This window comes from Panthera leo, chromosome A1 (genome assembly GCF_018350215.1).
Source record: "Panthera leo isolate Ple1 chromosome A1, P.leo_Ple1_pat1.1, whole genome shotgun sequence".
Taxonomy (NCBI): Eukaryota; Metazoa; Chordata; class Mammalia; order Carnivora; family Felidae; genus Panthera; species Panthera leo.
In genome coordinates, this window is record NC_056679.1 from 69,715,675 (window position 1) to 69,734,501 (window position 18,827).

Below are 18,827 nucleotides of genomic sequence, written 5' to 3' on the forward strand. Positions count from 1 at the left end.
GTTGTATCTCCCTCTCTCTGGCCCCGCACCCGCTCATGTGCTCACACTCTTTCTCTCTCTCAAAAATGGATAAACACTAAAAAAATTAAAAAAAAAAAGAATATGATTTCTTGACTATCCTTGGCAACTTATTAGATGCGGTCAATTAAGAGACTCAGTAACGATGGTGCTGTATCTGTGGAAGATGATTTTTTTCCAATTATGTCAGTTAACTCAGTGTAAGAATTTAATTTTTCTGATACACTCCAAATGGTGAGTCAGCTGAGTAAATATCTGCAGAGGAAGATCCTAGTGGCTGCCGTGCCAGGGGCCTCATGAACCTGCGAATCCAGACCAGCAAGCCTGCAGTGTGGCATGGCATCCAATAATGCCGTAACATCTGCCCATCTTTCCACTTCCTAATGGGGGTGCAGAGCTTTAAACGTTTTTGCACACAGGCGTGTAGACTTCAACAGAGACCACCTCTGCACTAAAGCTCAGTCTTCTCTGTGGGTCTCAGGAGTTAGACCCTTTGTCATGGGCCCAGGAAGTCATGAACACAGGGTAGACGTTTTGGGATACTTCTTATCGATCCATGATACAGTAGGCATAACTGCCAAGTTCTAGGTAAGGAAACCAGGGTTTCCAGATGTCCAGCAGACCCAGCCGAGGCTTAGAATCTGGCTAATGGTGGAGCTGGGAGGTAAAGCCTGGTCTGTATCCGCAAAGTGGCAGATTCTTTGAAAGGCCATCCTACTTTAACCAAACAACGAGCGACAGATCGTTTTCTTCTAACCTTACAAATGAGAAATCTTAGGTCTGGAGACATGAGGTAATTTTCCCAAAGACATTCAGACAATAAATGTCACAAGCAGGGACCATCAGATGTTGTTTCTCTCTCAAGAATCGGGCAGAACCTACCTGGTGGCCAGACGCTGGAGACCTGGGAACCTTGATGAAACCTCTTCTTTAATATGAGGCAAGCATTTTCAAGGGGGGTAAGTATGGACTGTAGGCTGTGCAGTGAAGAAACTGTCACTGTTCTCACGTGCCCGCAGACACACCTCTGCTGCATGTGCCCTTACCCCCGGCCACACAGCACCAGGCTTTCCTGCTCGTTGGCACGGTGGGGCCCAGGCAGAGGGCAAAAAGCCGTGTCCCAACTACTGTTCCGAACTTAAGGATTCTCAGTTAGCAGTGGTACAGGCATACCCTGGCCAACACTCACATTAAACATGTCATTGCCTATTTGGACAACAGTTTTTAACTAAAAACACTCAAAAGAAAATGGAAAGAGGTTCCAAACGTGGTTCTGGTAGAGCAGAGGCTCTCAAGTGGTAGCATTCAGGTCTCACCCCGAGACTTTCGGATTCAGCCAGTCTAGGTGAGGGCCTGAGAACCTGCCTTTCTAACATGCTCCCAGGGTTTCCAGCTGCTGCCACCCAGGGGACCACACTCTGAGAGCCACAGGAGTGGAGGCTCCGTGTAATAAGACACTGCTGTCCTCACACATATTCGATTAGAGTCCGCATTTCCTGGTCTCTCATCTGGGTTCCTAGTAATGACATTTCGTGGGGACACGAGTGGTGTGGCTGCTAAGAAGAATAAAGGTATATTATAATAAAGTGACATGATATCAGGGCAACTATTTTTATCCTAATAAAGTAATGCGCTTTATGAGAAGCAGAGATAAGTAAAGCAGAGAACGACTCTGGCTGCATTTTCCAAATATCCTTGGAAACAAACACACTGTTTTGGTATTCATGGCATATTAACACTAATTCAATTTCCTCCTTCCACGCTAGAAATGGAAGAAATCGTTTAGCAAGACTAGGTAAGTGTTAAGTTCCTAAAATCAAGCGAGTGGCTTGAGAGACCATCTCTACCTACTTGACTGTTACTTGCTAAAACCTACAAATAAGACAAACACCACCTTTTATTGTCTATCCTTGAAACGTTTCTATCACTGAAGTTACTGACAGATTTTTAAAAACTGTAAAAGGTGAATGCGTGTGTACTTATTTTAACTGCCGCTACATTTGGATATGTTCAAAGGTGGTAGGGGTGGCAATGTCTGATCAGGTTCCCATATTATCACCCTTGAGGGCACAGCAAACTGTGTTCCCCAGATGGATGCTTTCTTCTGGCCAAGAGGTAACCACCTCCAGGAACTGGTTCCATCACACCCTGACTGGTAAGCTTTATTTTATTTCAGGGAATTCGAGTCATTAGCTACGGAACGGTTTCATTAAGGGATTGTAAGGGTTTATGGTTTCTTTACAGGGGCAAAAACAGTCGCTGAGACAAAAAATACAATATAGGAAGCTCTTGCCGGTTCAATTAAACACGCACAATGAATTTACAAGGTAAAAGCTCTGACCACGAACAGCTGTTCAATACCAACCTTAAATGCCAGTGTAAACAGAGACAGAGTGTCCAGAGCCGTAAGGCACACCTCCGTAGCAATGTTGGCTTCAAGTAGGGACTGGTGAAGGACGTCAGCGTCTGAGTGGCCATAGCCTGCATGAATTACAACACGAGGTTACTGCAGGGGGCTGCAGAGAGGGCAGTGGCCCGATACAATCACGCAGTCAACTTTTGATTATTTAGGGAAGGCTTCCTTTGGGGCTTTGTCTCCCTGTTTGCCCTTTTCATCGGTGGTGGGGCAGGGGATAGGTAATTAATAATGCATCTGTTGGGTTATGACTCTACGATTCTGGAAGGGAAAGAATGGCAGCAACCATTTATTTTGCATTGGCCACGTGCCAGCAATCATTCTATGAACTTTACATGTATTCGCTCATTTAATCCCTCAATGGCCCTATGAAGTATGTACATTATTAAACCCTTTCTGCAGATAAGGAGACAGAGGCAGAGGAAGGCTAAACAGCTTGCCTTAAGTCGCACAGTTAGCCCACAGTGGGCGCCAATCCACCGAGTACTTGGCTGAGCTGCTGGGACGGGAGGGGCGGTGAAGGAGGCTGAGGCTTCCCAAGCTTCCCACATGGACACAGGCAGCAGAGGAGCACAGGGGTTAAGAAAATGAGCCCAGGGTCAGCCTGCTGGTCCCTGAATCCAGCTCAGCCACGTGCTAGCTGTGTGACCGTGGGCAAGTTATTCGGCCTCTTTATACCTCTGTGTCCTGGCCTGTAGAATGGGGACAATAATAGTATCTACCTCAAAGGGTTGCAGTGAGCATTAAGTTGGTTACAATTTGTGAAATTCTTAGAATAGTGCCCGGCGCATGGTGAATGCTACGTAAGTGCTGAATCGTTAAGGTGAAGAACTAGGCATGATAATCAAGAGTTGACTGCACTGCTAATAGTATTCTACTTGTTTTATCAAAAAGCACAAAAGCCAGTATGTCTGAAGGAAACGTTTAAGAAAAGGAAAGGACTTGAAGAATCCTAATTTAAATACAAACTGATATCTACTATACGTGGCTATAAACTTCAATTTAGTACTGACATAAATGTAGCTTGACATACAATTTGAGATATTACATTATGAAATGATATGCATTAGCAGAAATACATACAGGGGTGCAAAGATGTTACAGGACTGATCTAGATGACAAAGAAAGCTGGCACTATAATAAAACGTCATGTAATGTCTTTCTCCCAGGAGCGTAAGCAAATCAACACTTACTATGTAGGTAATTTTCTTTATACTCCAGAGAGGAGGACATTTTGTATACAGATCAGGAAAATGAAGTGCGGAAAACCTAGAGAATTTTCTTGAGGCCATTAATGGGGGGAAAAAAAACCCAGAAACTGTACCCTAAATTCCTGATCCAGGTCACCATATCATAGTACCTGTTACTAGGACAAAGTAAAGTAACTAGCCCGATGTTATTCTCGCTTGAGCAAATGTCAGAGTTACAGAATGATTTTTAAAAGACTACAAAACAGACTTTCCAAGTTACTGAGAAAGATGGATATATTTTGGTAATAAGGTCAGCCAAGGCATCACCCCGTTTGGCATGGTTTGTTTGGTAAGACACAGAGATGATGAAAGAGGAAAACGGACTGTTAATTATTGTTAAAGTGATCATAAAATGGGGCAAGAGGGGAACAAATAAATACAGCACCTTTTGTTAGATCAACCAAAATTATCACAGGTCACAAAGACCCTTTGTTGAGGGCTGCTGTTTACCCCTACTGATGGGTAATGATCTGGGTTAAATTGTCCCAAGAACTGGCTTTGGTGATTACTTTAATTTTTTTCTTGGCACAGAACTGACATTTTCTTTTTCTAGGTAACTTCTTGGCTACGTGTATGCAGATGCGATCGCCTACACGCTCAAGGATTTCCACTGTGTTTACTTTCAGCTGGAGGTCTAGACCAATCCAGGACTGAAATTGGGCCATGTGTTGTCTTTAAAACATATAATCAATGGCCATGCTAGTTAAGTTTTTATATAATTATGTATCCATGTATGGAAACATGACAATGACAAATTTCTCTAAACTCTTACACCATCCATGAATCTTGACCTTGTCTATCTGATCTCCTTAAGGGGCACAGTCAGATTCATATGGAGTCTGTCTGCCTGTGCCTGAATTATCTAAGAATAAAAGAAATGATCTTTTTAAGCCACAGTTGGTTATAATTTTGCTTTTTGTTAAGCCCTCATCTCAAAACAGAGGATTATTGGAAGGGTTGTGGGAGGGGGGCTGGGCTAAATGGGTAAGGGGCATTAAGGAATCTACTCCTGAAATCATTGTTGCACTATATGCTAACTAACTTGGATATAAATTAAAAAAAGAAAAAAGAAACAAGAAATCAGCAGGATTCCTGAACTGGTGTTATTAAAAAGCCCCTAAAAGTAAAGGGCAGCATGGAGAGGTTATGTAAGTGGTAGACACTGCAGGGACAGTTTACTGAGAGATGCTCCGGTGGAGAAGGCTTGTCTCAACACCTGGAACAAAGCCGTGCACGAGGGAAGGCTTTAGTCAGCGGTCACCATAGGAAATGAACTGACTTGGCATATCCAAAAAGTGATCGTAAGAGAAAAAGCAAGTTCTTAAGGTATTGGTCAGCAACTCACTGAAGCTGATTAAGTGGATTCTGACCCCAGCAAGCAAGAAGTGCTGTGTTAACCAACCCTACTGATTTTCCCTAGGGGACAGCGCTCGGGGCACTGACTGTCTTCAGCCAGGCTGGTCAGGGAGAGGAGGACTTCCTCCCTTCCCCAGTGTGCCATCTTTGGCATGCACATCATGGACTGCTCTTATGTACACACTTTTTGTTCTGATGTCACTCTGTGATAAAGGATTTATTCTAGAATCCCCAAATCTTTTAAACACTCAGAGGCCAGGGATGAGATTTCTTCCCCTATCTAATGTCATCTGCTATGTTAGACTTAATTAACCTTGCTCTGTTTAATAAACTGTTACCAGAACAGCTCGACTGAATAATGCTGACCACATCTGTAAACTGTCTCCCCCTCTCCACTGCCATGACATCAGAGGTGATGTGGTGGGAGGGACACAGCTACATACCTTTTCCAAACATGAGAGGACATTCGAGCTCGAAGAAGTCAGATATGTATTCTCATAGGGGGCACTTTCTTTTCAACAGCTGCCCTTACCCTTTATGAAACCAGAATTCTTGTTTTTATTGTTAATTTTTTTCCCTCTGGCCCATATAATAGAAATCCAGAAAACAATACATTTTATGAGAAAAATGTAAATACTACTAAATGACAAGGAATCTTCTTGCTAAAAGAAGTCCCCAAATGTTCACAAGAGACTCTAAAATACAGAGAACAAGCTGAGGGTTGCTGGAGGGGTTGTGGGTAGGGGGATGGGCTAAATGGGTAAGGGGCATTAAAGAAGACACTTGGGAGGAGCACTGGGTGTTATACACAGGGAATGAATCACTGGAATCTACTCCTGAAATCATTTTGCACTGTTTGCTAACTTAGATGTAAATTTAAAAATAAATTAACTGATTAATTAAGAAAAAAAAGAAGTCCCCAAATGTGGAAGATCCAGTCTCCCAGGTTTATTAACTCATGGTCTCCAGCATTTACTAACTGCATGTATTTTTGCAAGGTAGCAGGTGGACCAACCCCTACATCATCTATTGTTCATCTCCATCCCATTTTTACTGCTAAAAAGGTTTTCCTCACAAATGAGCAGAGAGGAAACAGGAGAAATAAGGAATAATATTCCCAGGCAAAACTTACGTGATCTTGCTGTCTGTCCTCTGATTCACACACACACACACACACACACACACACACACACACACAAACAAATATGCTCAAAATGATTTGTGGAATGAGTCTAAAATCTCAGTTTATACTCGAGGAAATGGTTATGCCATCTGCTCTCTCTGACCAATGCCTCAACCTAATGTTGAGCAGTGTCTGAAAATAGTACCTGTTATGGGATTTACATCTCAAACTGGGAAAACACTTGGTTTATGTATACATTTTAATTTAAAGTCCTTTTTAAGGGTATTAAAAACATAAACATGACTGACTTTGAACAGGCATTTTGCCAGACTTTGAGTTCTGAAACCCCATCAATTACAAGAAGTACCAATGACTGGCTGCCATATTAGATGTACTAGGTAAGATACAGGTGTAAGATAGGTCTGTTATAACTCAAAGATATACCCTGATATTATAAATGCTAGAAAATGTGCAAAAATGTATTTCTCAATAAAGGAACCTGTCTCAGAATCAAAAAAAGTGGCTTTATAAACAAACATTTCATTTACTATCTTGAGTATATGTATGCCTTCAAAGCATCCAAGTCCATTTTTACCTATTTTAAAAAATATATTGCCAGGCTTAAAACCTTTTGAAAAATATTAATTTTACTTCAGAGGATATATGCATTCTCTGTATCTTTCCTATTAATTCAATATTATATCAAGGAACTTTATCACTGATACTCATTTTCTTACTTGTACTTCATAGACATCAAAGAATTCCAGAGTTAGATGGGGTCTTACAAACCCACTCGTCCAACTCCTCACCTTCTCTTGTGATGTTTAAGTGACCTGGACAATACCCCCAGTGGGTCTTCATCCAGTCTCTGTTTTCACACCTCCAGCTCCAAGTGCCCACGCTAGCTAATGGGCAGTTCAGTTAGAAAATGCTTTTGCATAATGACCTGAAATCTAATTCTCTGCAACTTACTCCATGACCTTGAACTCTCTCTTATACTGGATTATATGAAACACAGGTTTTCTTGAAGTGTTTCTACCTCTTGCTGGCTTTCCCCCCCTCATACCAGTGGGAAATATGAATTCTCATACAAATAGATTTAATATATTCCTAGGGCAACATATAACATCAAAGCAAATGCAAGGTGTTATTTTATATGTTTTGCACATGTATCACCTATTTGCAAACGTGTTTCACTTAGCTTCCCTCTCATAGCTTGGCTTATATAAAATACTCTATATGCAGCTATCACTCTCAATATACCATTTGACACAAATGTCTTCTGTTGACACACAATGGAGGTACTTTACAATAAAAAGGTCAATGTGTTAATGTTATACACATTTACTTTTCATGTACCTGGGTAATGACTCAAAGTTAATGAACCTCTCTGTATCTTTTGAGTGTTTTTTTTTTTTTTTTGAAATAGTTAAAGACTATTTTGAGCACAGTAGGATTTGTAATTTTCATTGTTTCCTATCAAAATCCAAGAGTAAGAACCTGCCACGGTGACATGTGTACTGCATATGGTGTCCCTTCCCACGTCCTACATGGATGTGCTAATGGGGGCATGAAAGTTGGCCTCCATTGAATTAAATTTCCTGTGGTCTTCTGCTGCTCCCTGCTGGTCAAGCTGAGGCCTGGCAAAGCCTTTCCTACTCAAAGAAAAAGGCAGAACAAAAAATGCAGGTGGTGTATGGGGGACTCTTTCTATTTTTATTCTTTTCTAAAAGAAATTCATTGTAGACTCTGGCACCCTACAAATCTCTCACATACTGGATCTATGTCATATATTGGATGGTCCAACAGAAGGTACTGTATTCATTGTTAAAGAAGAATTTTTTAGGAAGACATATATACCTACAGACTTCCCACAGAACACCCAGGTACAGGTGTGAAAATAATCATGTACGTATATATACATATACATGCTCACACACATACACATGTATACATATAGCACATACTTCTCTGTGGCTTCTGGGCAAACTGACAATTTGGAGCTCAAAAAGCTAACAGAGGGAAAGGCTGACACCACCCAAATACATCATCAGATTTAGAGATGTGAATGAAGACTGAGTTCTTGAAGAAGATGCAAGGACTGTGAGACACCAGAACCAATTTGGGATGAGCAGGAATTGTAGGAATACAGGAGAAGGCTCAAAGAATCAGTTACACACTGTTTATTGGGAAGGCAGAAGGAGAAGCTCTGGTGGAGGATGGTGTCACTGAAAACTGACTGAAGCAGAAACTATGGGAACAAAGAGGAGAGAGGCAGGAAGGACGGGCTCTCCGTGGGTAGCAGGAAGAGAGGATGGATATCAACCACGTTAGCAATATGGTCCTTGGCTGCAAAACACAGCCAGCTGTCTCTCCCCTCCAATTCAAGCCACCATTGCAAAATCTGTTTGCAGTGGGAGAAGCTGCCGTAGTTCTTAGTGGATTAAGGTTATTTATTCATGTGCCGATCATTCACTTGACTTTTGTTTTCTGTGTTTCCTGAATGATTCTTTGGAGGTGGGGACTTGGTCTGTTGATTTATTTTTTAAAGTGCTTTAAAGTTTAAGTATTTATTTCAACTGATGGTGAGGTAGTCCCTGTGTTATAATCTGCACAAAGGCCGTGTAGCAACTTCTGCAGAACAATGGGAATTTAATTTCTGTTTGCTAAATGGGAATGAAAACGAAAAACAACAAAATTTTTTGTTTTGTTTGTTTCAACCCCTTGGCTACAGAGCTAGAAAAAGCCCTAACAGACAAGAGGTGAAAAAATGAAGTGCTGTGGCCTTAGATGTGTTACTAACATATGTCCTGCAGCTGAGTATAGGACTCAGAACTAGCTCTTGAAAGCTACCAATTCAGTGTGTGGCAGGCAAACATAATACGGATCTATATTAAGCTTAGAATTTTATAGAGAGTCTATGCCCATTGCATTTAACTTCGTTGGGGTAGAAGAGGGGACAGCTGTTATATATTTCGATTCCTTGGCCTTCTTACTCTGAACTACTACCAACTTAAAGTATTGAGAATATTGTCTTTACTCTTAGCCTATATTAAGAAAGAGGTATGAAGATCACAATGAGTGCAATTCCTATGATTAGAAATGATGAGAAGATATTAATTAATAACTACATTAAAGACATGGAATGAGAACAAGTAATCGTCTAGATTAAACAACTAGCTGCATTATACCTGGAGAAAAGATGAAACAATTCAGAGAACATGTCACTAACAGAAATGGTATTTATTATAAATGATCGCCATTAGTTTTTAAAATACTGCATGGCTGATATTCTTTTAGGTTTTCTGCTTTGAGAAACCCTTAGAAAGATGAAACATGCACATGTTTCTAGACCTAGTACATGACGCCATGTCCCCTCTGATGATTTGAAAAAAGTAAATTAAAACTATGCTCCCCCTTTTTGGTAGAATCTCTACTGTGAAGTTAGAAAGCCCCAAAGTTAGGAAGGCAAGATGAACGAAAAGGTCTCAGTTTGCAAGTGAAGCGGCCTCATAAGCAGACTCCAACCTGATTAAATCTTACCATTGTCTACAGAAATTCCAAGCACACTTGATATCTTTCTCACACTGAAAACACAGAAAAAGTCACTTTGTTATTGGCTTTTCCACACCCTCACAAATTGATTCATGGGCTTTATGTTTTCACAGCAGTTTAAGGATTAACATACATTCAAAGCTGGAATGTCAGAATGTGGACACGTGATCAGTTACATGCATGGGCTCAGAAGAGTGAAAGGGACCTGTTCCAGATGCCCTCAGGACTTCCAGAGGGAAAATGCAAGTATTAAGTTAAAAACAGCAAGAGAATGTTTGGCTGTCAAACCTGCCAAATTTTACGTTAAAAAATACTGAACGGAGGGGTTGGGACACTTTCAGGTCTAATGCCGTAGCTGACCACGTTCCGCATTATGTCACTCTCCTCCAAAGAAGGGGATTTCGCCATGAACTCTTCATCCCACTTGCTCTGAGCTGGAAGAAAAGTCAGGTTGGTGATGTGGCGCAGTGCGGCCTGGGGCTCTCCCCTCTGAGGTGTCACATGAGATGGCTGGCTGTTACGATGGCATGTCATGGGACTTACTGTGGTTAAAAGTGAGAGAGTTATCCAGGCTGCCCAGCTGCTGCAATCTGGCATGCATCATTCCTGTTCTGTTACGGGAAACAGGCAATGTCTGAGACTTTCGATCATGAACTATGGGTCCCAACCCCTCCTGGTTCCTGCAACATGAGTGAAATGGGATAGAAGCAAAAGTTAGACTTGTTACACTGCAGCAGGACGAGGAGGGTTAGTGAGGCCAGGACACAGCACAAGGGACGGCCACACGCCAGCCACGTGCAGCGCAGCCTTCTGGGGCCAGAGGAGCCAGAGACGCACACACAGGCCTCAGCTCTAAAAGGGTTCACAGCAAAGCACCTGACGACAAAGAAGCAAAAACCAAGCTGAAGCAAGGAACTTTCCAGTTCTAGAAAGTACTTTAGAGATGCTGCTTTTAAAAAATTTGAGCATCTGTCTGAGGTGGTGCTAAAGATTAGCGTTCTGACAACTGCCAAACACCACGAACCTTTTCGGGTTAAATAGGTTATTAAAAAGCAAAAAAAAAAAAAAAAAAAAAAAAAAATCTTTAATAAAAATAATGCATTGGAAGAAGCAGAGAACAAACATGCAATGAGAAGGATTATATGAGGCGGTTTTAACACCTTTATTCTTACCCAGGCAGGAAGGAGAAGAGCCACACACTTTGTTAAACTTGTCAGCAGTCAAGTAAAGAAAATAGAAAAGTGATCTGGGTTAGCAATCAAACAGCTAAACTTCCTACTGTGTACCATCACCAGAGCAGATGAAAAATGAGACCCGTGCTGGAATGACACCTGTCGCCCATCCCGTAGCCAACGGTCTCCCTCCCTGTGTTATTGTGTGGAGTAGGACAGGGCATGCACGGAGCGTCATCGGGCAACATGCTGCTGGGTGATTTCAGACTGACGTGATGAGAAGGCACAGTAGTCATCAGACCGGACTGCCACGGAGAGCAGACACCGAGAGCGTTTACACTACTGCTCAGGACCTTTTTCACGTGTAGCAGAGACCATGGCAAAATTTTCCATAGGGCAGGGCACACAGCTCGCCACAGGGCACGTAACAAGTAACACTACCTTCCACTCCTGCCTTCCTATGCCCATCTGGTTTTAGGATAGTCCGAGGAAGCATACTTCTATATGCAAATATATACAGGGTGCTTATGAAGTCAGAAGACCTTTTTTTTTTTTTTCTTAATTAAATTTACAGCCATTACAAGTTAACAGTTACACAAAACCCAATTCTAAAATATTTTGTTGGGACAGAAATCTTCGGCTTCCCACATTCACCATGTTCAGTTCTGTGGCATTTCATCCTATTTTGCACAACACTCTCCAAATGCCATCTTGTGATGTAGGTGACAGTTACTTCAAGGAGGCTGTGAAGCTTGCTGGGCACAGTGCCAGCAATATATGTGTCTGCCCATTTTCACGGGACAAAGTCAAAGCGAATAAAATCAAGGTGGGAGGCATTACTGTATAAGGTCACCTTGTATATACTTGCTTTTTGGTACTCAAAACAGTAAAAATTACTGTTACGATAAAAAATAACAGCTAAAATTAGAGAACTTGTAAGTGCCGCTGCATTTCAGTTAAAAATAAAAAATATTAATAGGATAAAAGAATAAAATATGCTAAGTTTTCTTTAAAAAAAAAACCACAACCTTTCAATGAACATAAAACATAATTCTGGAAATTTCTAAAATATCCCAAGAAAAGAACAATGTTAACATAAAAAGTAAAATCTTCACATTCAAACAGTTCTTAAAAATCTCTTTCCCATTTCATTGCTGTAAAACAGAATCATAGATAAGAGAAAAAACCCTCAATTACTACTAAATTTTAAAGTTTTTCTTACAATGTAAATATGTTTACTTTAAATAAGCTGCTAAAAACAGTAACAATAGAAAAATAGGATACTTTTATCACGGAATACGCAACACAGACAAAAACAAACACAGACACACTGAGAGTGGGTATAGGGCGGGAGTAAGAACTTGGTAATGACAAGATGTGCTCTGAGGAAATGCTTCCAAGAAGGACCTGCGTGGCTGTCTCTGAGCAGAGTTTCCAGCTCTCCTCGAGTTCAGGATGGATCTGAGAGTATGGTGTGGGGCAGGGCAATGAGGATGTATGATACTCAGCAAAAAGCCCCGGCCGGACAACAGTAGAGCATGGTCAGCTTAGTTGGAGAAAAAAATTTTAGAGATGGTTTTTGTGGAAGTCTAAACAAATCTGAGATGGACTGAAAACACTCTTTCATTAAGAAAAAAAGGTGGGGCGCACCTGGGTGGCTCAGTCACGTAAATGTCTGACTTCGGTTTAGGTCATGATCTCGTGGTTCATGAGTTTGAGCCCCGCGTCGGGCTCTGTGCTGACAGCTCGGAGCCTGGAGCCTGCTTCCGATTCTGTGTCTCCCTCTCTCTCTGCCCCTCCCCTGCTTGCACTCTGTCTGTCTCTCTCTCTCAAAATAAAAGAATAAGCATTTAATAAAATTTTTAAAAAAGGGAGTGGTTATATGAGAAATTAACATCTTTGTAGTCGGGAGAAGGAATGGTAAAAAATGACCTTTGAAAGTCAAACAGGGAAAGGGAAACCACTGAAGAAGAAGAAAAGAGCAAGGAGACACACCAGGAGGGGCTGGGAGAAGAGAAAGGGGACATGGAAGGAAGAGAACATGGCGGGGGTGGGGGGTAGAACTTGGAAGGAAGTGTACGAGAGCAGCAGCAGGCCATGAAGGGAAATCCTTCCAAGAGATGTGCATGAGGCAAAATGAGACAGAAGGAGTGTGGGAATGTAGGCGGAAGATGCTACCAGATTTGATGGCAGCAATCCAAAGACATCACGGCTGTTTATGAGAATTCCAACTGCCAATCATCACAGATGACGATTCCCACACATTCAGATCCAAGTGACACGGAGAATGATACACAGTTCAGACCAAACCCCCACAGTACCTGGCTATGTATCGCTTCCCCATGTACTGGAACTGGTGCAAGCAGACTCTGCAGACGGGATGAAAGATTATTAGGAAAACGGGAAAATAACTGTCGTCAATACGTTGTTTTAGTTAAACCCATCAGGGGCGCCTGGGTGGCTCAGTCAGTTAAGCATCTGACTTCAGCTCAGGTCATGATCTCATAGCTCGTGAGTTCGAGCCCCGCATCGGGCTCTGTGCTGACAGCTTAGAGCCTGGAGCCTGCTTCAAATTCTATGTCTCCCTCTCTCTCTGTTCCTCCCCAGCTCATGCTCTGTCTCTCCTTCAAAAATAAATAAAAACATCTAAAAAAGAATTAAAAAAAAAAAACCCATCAACAAGAACATTTACTAAACTCTTACACCTACCACTAGCCTCTTGCTTCTGGGGCTCAGAAATTCTCAGGAAGGTCCCTCTCGCCCAGAGACGGTTACTAACCTACCCTTGTTGTGCTGCTGTCGGTACTGTGCTGCATGGTCAGAGCCACAGAGAGTCTGGGACCAACAGGGCTGTCCACAGACTCAGGGTCTGGATGCTGACTCAGGCAGTTTGCCATAGAAATCACAACGGAGGGGCGCCTGGGGGGGGCTCAGTCACTTAAGCGTCTGACTTCGGCTCAGGTCATGATCTCTCACTTCATGGGTTCACGCCCTACATCAGGCTCTGTGCTGACAGCTTGGAGCCTGGAGCCTGCTTCGGATTCTGTGTCTCCCTCTCTCTCTGCCCCTCCCCCGCTCATGCTCGGTCTCTGTATCTGTCTCTCTCAAAAATAAATAAACATTGAAAAAAATTAAAAAAAAAAAAAAAGAAATCAGGATGGAAAACCTAGACACTGGTGCACTCTTCTAAACTGCGTATTTGTCCTCTGAGGAAGGAGCTCCCTCTTTTGGCTTTTGTAAATGGACTAGTCCCTTACAGACACCCAGTATCCAGTTTTTTGGTTTGTTGTAGTATATCCACAACACTGATAGTTTTAAAAATCATGTATTTAATAACAAGCAGCCACAATAATGTCCAGTAAGTTCTTCTGGTGCTGAATCCCATCTGTCTCTCCCACCTTTAACTCAGCAGAGAGAACAATCACGAGACTATGAACCAAGGCCACAATCCAAAAGGCACAAAGTTCTGAACACCATAGGTTTCCACCTGAGTTTATGCAAATATATTTGCAGCAAAATCATGACCCCAACTAAAAAGATCTAAAGCTACTTATAGTTATAACTTACCCCATTATTGTGAACAATCATTGTACTGCAGAAACAGTTTTTTTACTGCAGAAGCAATAATGTGTTTAATTGTGGGGTGCTGTCTGAGACCCCGCTGGGGTGTTACAGAATATGCTGTATATGTACATTTTCTAAAAATCTAATAAATTCTGGATTTGGAAAATCATTTGGACAAGGGACTGTGAATCTGTGTTTTTTAAAGTAGAGTTTAAAGGAAATCAGAAATGTAAATTAAAGAGATAAAATGAGATAATATAGATAAAATGTGAGATTTCACTTATATTTCAAAATCATAGTTATTTTTCTGTCTCAATTTTCACAACTGCTTGAGCTAAATTAGATTCAATTTAGAAATGTAGCATCCACCCAATTCGGCTAATAAATTGTGCTATCTTATTAAAATGGCTTATACACACAGTTAGCTCTCATCTGTAACAACAATATCTCTAATAATTCAGGTTTGGTCACTGCCCACTGAGTCATGTGCTCCTGAGAGCAAGTGCTGGGGTCGGGTCCAGGAGAAAGAGCTCAAAACTAAGTGTGAGTATACAGCATTCCAGGTTCAACTACATCGTATTGCTCACAACCTCTTAATCAGCCAGGAAAAATAAAGATTAAAAAAATATCAATAAGGAAAACGAAACTACTCACTCAGATATTGTAAAAAAATCCATAAGTTCAGATGTTGAAGCCTTGTTCCAATACGTAAACAAAGCATCTAGAAGATAAACATTAATTTGGTCAGAATCACGATGTGTATTACATGCATTAGGGGACGGTGAAAAGATTTTGGAGCATAAACCCCCAAACCCTCCTGCTTTTACAGCTAATCAAAGAACAAACCACAGTGACCCATCTATACCGGTAACATATACAACATGCACATTCAATTTAAAGAAGCTACATGTGGGAGCACCTGGGTGCCTCAGTCGGTTAAGTGTCTGACTCTTGGTTTCAGCTCAGGTCATGATCTCACGGTTTCCTGAGTTCGATTCCCGCACTGGGCTCTGTGCTGACAGTGTGGAACCTGCTTGGGATTCTTTCTCACCCTCTCTCTCTGCCCTGCCCCCACTTGTGCTATCAGTCTCTCTCAAAATAAATAAATAAAAACTTAAAAAAAATAACTGAACTTTAACCTCATCCTGCATCACTCAGCACCATATAGTACACACACACACACACACACACACACACACGTGTGTGTGTGTGTGTGTGTGTGTGTGTGTGTGTGTGTATATATATATATATATATATATATATATATATATATATATATATTTTTTTTTTTTTTTTTTCCCCCCCAAAGGTTGACTTCCATGTGCAGCACCTCATTTGGATGTGTCTGGAGTCTTGGAAGCTGGACTGTCCTACATTCTCCCACAAATAGACCTTGAGAGCTTGTCTGGAGGTTCCAGCAGGGAAGAACAGCTATCATATACCTTTGACCCAAGAATGGTCCTCCTCTGTCAGGGAGGGTCATCCTCTTTGACCAAGCGCACAGCTTTGGGAGGGACACACATGGAGCAGGGAGGGAGGAAGGGGACACCCACCTAGCCAGCCAGATTGGCCAAATCAATCCTGGCGATCAATGGGGTGACAGATGTCACAGCCAGATAACCCTCACATCCCTTTTTTTTTCATTTGAGAGAGAGAGCACGAGTGAGGGAGAGGGGCAGAGAGAGAGAGAAAGTTTTAAGCAGGCTCCACACTGAGCCTGACACAGGGCTTGATCCCACAATGCTGGGATCACGACCTGAGCTAAAATCAAGAGTTGGATGTTCAAACGACTCAGCCACCCAGTTTCCTCTATAGTACACATTTAAGTTATATATAATGTGCTCTTAAATGGACCAGAACTTTCAAAGAATACAAGTAGGCATATAATCTCAAGTTAGCCCCTCTCTTTGCTTACTACACAATCTCTCTCCAGTAAGGAATCTGTTGAAAATTCTTGTATGTACTTCAGTACCCTCTTCCTAGCACATACATGCAGAAATGGAGGCATACATGCTGCACACACTGTTTCTCCTTTGGGTTTTAATTCAACAACATAGTCTAGATCAATTCCAATCTTTTCCAAGTTGCATCATATTCCTCTCCATGAAAGCACTGTGATTGAGTTAGCCAGTCCCTTACTGATAGATATTTACTTGTTTTTTTCTCCCTAATCTTTTGCCACCTTATATTATGGTTTGAAGAACATCCTTTTACATGGATGTTTGCATACTTGTCCAACTACATCCATAGGACAAATATTCTAGAAGTGAAACAGCCATGTCAAATGTTATGTGCATTTAAAATTTTGACAGATATTGCCAAATAGTTTTCCAAACATGCAATGTATGCAATTTCCTGTTTCTCAGCATGATGATTCAGTATCCTCTCAATTAAGAAGTCACACTCATACCTGCTCTGCATCAAGATGACCTGGCATATTTTTAGTGAAGGCAAATCCTATAAATATATTTATAGGAAGCATTCTCTGTGTATGACCCTTAGCTTTTTAGCATTGCACAAAGAGTGTTATCATTGGATAGTTAAACACGTTTGCATTCTTTTTTTTACTGTTTATTTTTGAGAGAGAGAGTGCAAGAACATGAGTGGGGGAAGGGGAGAGAAAGAGGAGGGGATGAAAGGATCTGAAGCAGGCTCTGGGCTCTGTGTGGACAGCAGAGAGCCTGACATGGCACCTGAACTCACAAACTGTGAGATCAAGATCTGAGTCAAAGTCAGAAACTTAACCGACTAAGCCACCCAGGAGCCCCAAACACTTTTGCTTCTTTCTTATATTTTGTCTCGGTTGGGAAATTGGTGAAGAGATTTCTCTCAGGAAAAAAAGCCAGGGAGTCTTGGGTCCTGAGGTGAGAGAGAGCATGTCTGCAAAGATGCTGATGGCTCCTGAAGATGCATGGCCGCAGACTTTTTACTCCACACTTGTCTAGAATGGTGACAGGCAGGGGAAGCCATGGGAGATATATATATATATATATATATATATATATATATATATATATATATATATATATATATATATATATATTGCGACTCTGTTCTCTTGTGGGCTCTCTCCTGGGTGGTCTCATGATTGCATACCTATCAAATCTGAATTCTCACCATGGCCAGAGGAAGAATTCCAATTTATAGATAAACTAATGAAGGCTTAGAGAAGTCAAGTAATTCTCCCAATTATCAACTTGAAGAATCATGGTGGGATGGGGATTTAAATCAAGTATACCTGACTTTCATGGTTTTTTTTAAATGTTTATTTATCTATTTTGAGAACGAGACAGAGGGTGCAAGCAGGGGAGGGGCAGAGAATCCCAAGCTGGCTTCACGTTGTCTGTAGTCTGACATAGGGCTTGATCCCACAAACCATGAGATCGTGACCTAAGCCAAAATCAAGAGTTGAACGCTCAACCAACTGAGCCATCCAGGTGCCCCAAGTACACCTAATTTTAAAAGCCACGTTAAGGGGTGCCTGGGCTGGCTCAGTCGAAGGAGTATGTGACTCTTGATCTCAGGGGCTTGAGTTCAAGCACCATGCTGGATACAGAGATTACTTAAATAAATAAAATTAATTTTTAAAAAAGCCATGTTTAGTCTACTAGACAAGTAAAATGAGTAGGTTGGTTCAGGGATTCTGAGTTTAGATTCCAGAGGGACAGAGTCTGGTTACTTGAGGTTGACCATCCTCATGTGGTGAGAACCCAAAGAGCCAAGTGAACATGGGAGGAGGGGGAGGGTGGCTCTCAGGGTCAACCTGCAGACATTTTTGGTAACCCCAGCACATATCAGACAAAACCGGCTGGCTAGCCAAGAGGCACCAAGCTGCCTTTCCTTTTGGCTATTGGCTGAGGCTGAGGCTGAGGCTACTGGCCAAGGAAAGGGGGGAGGACAACTAACCTCTATGAAGGAGGGAAGGGCCCAACATATAGAAGGTGCTCCTTGAATGTGGAATAAGGAGAAGAGTAGCTATAGATAGAGTTACACAGTTGACTGTGGTTGTCTGTCTGGCAGAATACTCCAAAGGCAATTTCTCCCCCACCCCATACCATACACAAGAATCAAGTCCAGGTAGACACTAAGATTTCAATGTGAAAGTTTAAATAAAATAACCACTTTTAAAGAAAATGTAGAAGAATATCTTCATAACTCTGGGGTAGATGAGGATTTTTTAAACAGGACACACACAAACGTTCAAATTATAAAAGGAAAGAAATTGATAAGTTGAAGGTAATTTTTTAGAAAAGATGCTCTAAAACTGTTTTTGAAGAGACGGTTGCATTTTTCAAGTATGCACATGGCCTTCCAAAGTGCTGACTTTAAAGGAAAACTTTCACTTGGATGCAAAATTTTGGATACTCTAGTTT

At 41.6% G+C, this 18,827-nt stretch overlaps 1 protein-coding gene across 13 annotated transcripts in view; it reads right to left on the bottom strand.

Moving 5' to 3' along the window:
* Nucleotides 1–18,827, bottom strand: part of DOCK9 (dedicator of cytokinesis 9) — a 333,584-nt gene that overhangs the window by 84,113 nt on the left and 230,644 nt on the right. For 6 of the 13 annotated variants that reach the window (XR_006199867.1, XM_042929529.1, XM_042929556.1 and 3 more), the window contains exons 36-39: nt 15,109–15,175; nt 13,212–13,259; nt 10,262–10,398; nt 2,384–2,499 (exon numbers count right to left, since the gene is read on the bottom strand). Coding sequence is in view for 12 of the 13 variants with exons in the window: in XM_042929529.1 (XP_042785463.1) it covers nt 2,384–2,499; nt 10,262–10,398; nt 13,212–13,259; nt 15,109–15,175 (368 nt within the window). In the remaining variant the exon portion in view is untranslated. Of the gene's footprint in view, nt 1–2,383; nt 2,500–9,706; nt 9,751–10,261; nt 10,399–13,211; nt 13,260–15,108; nt 15,176–18,827 lie in introns of those variants that run through there. The other 7 variants (XM_042929595.1, XM_042929573.1, XM_042929604.1 and 4 more) reach the window with 3 other exon arrangements.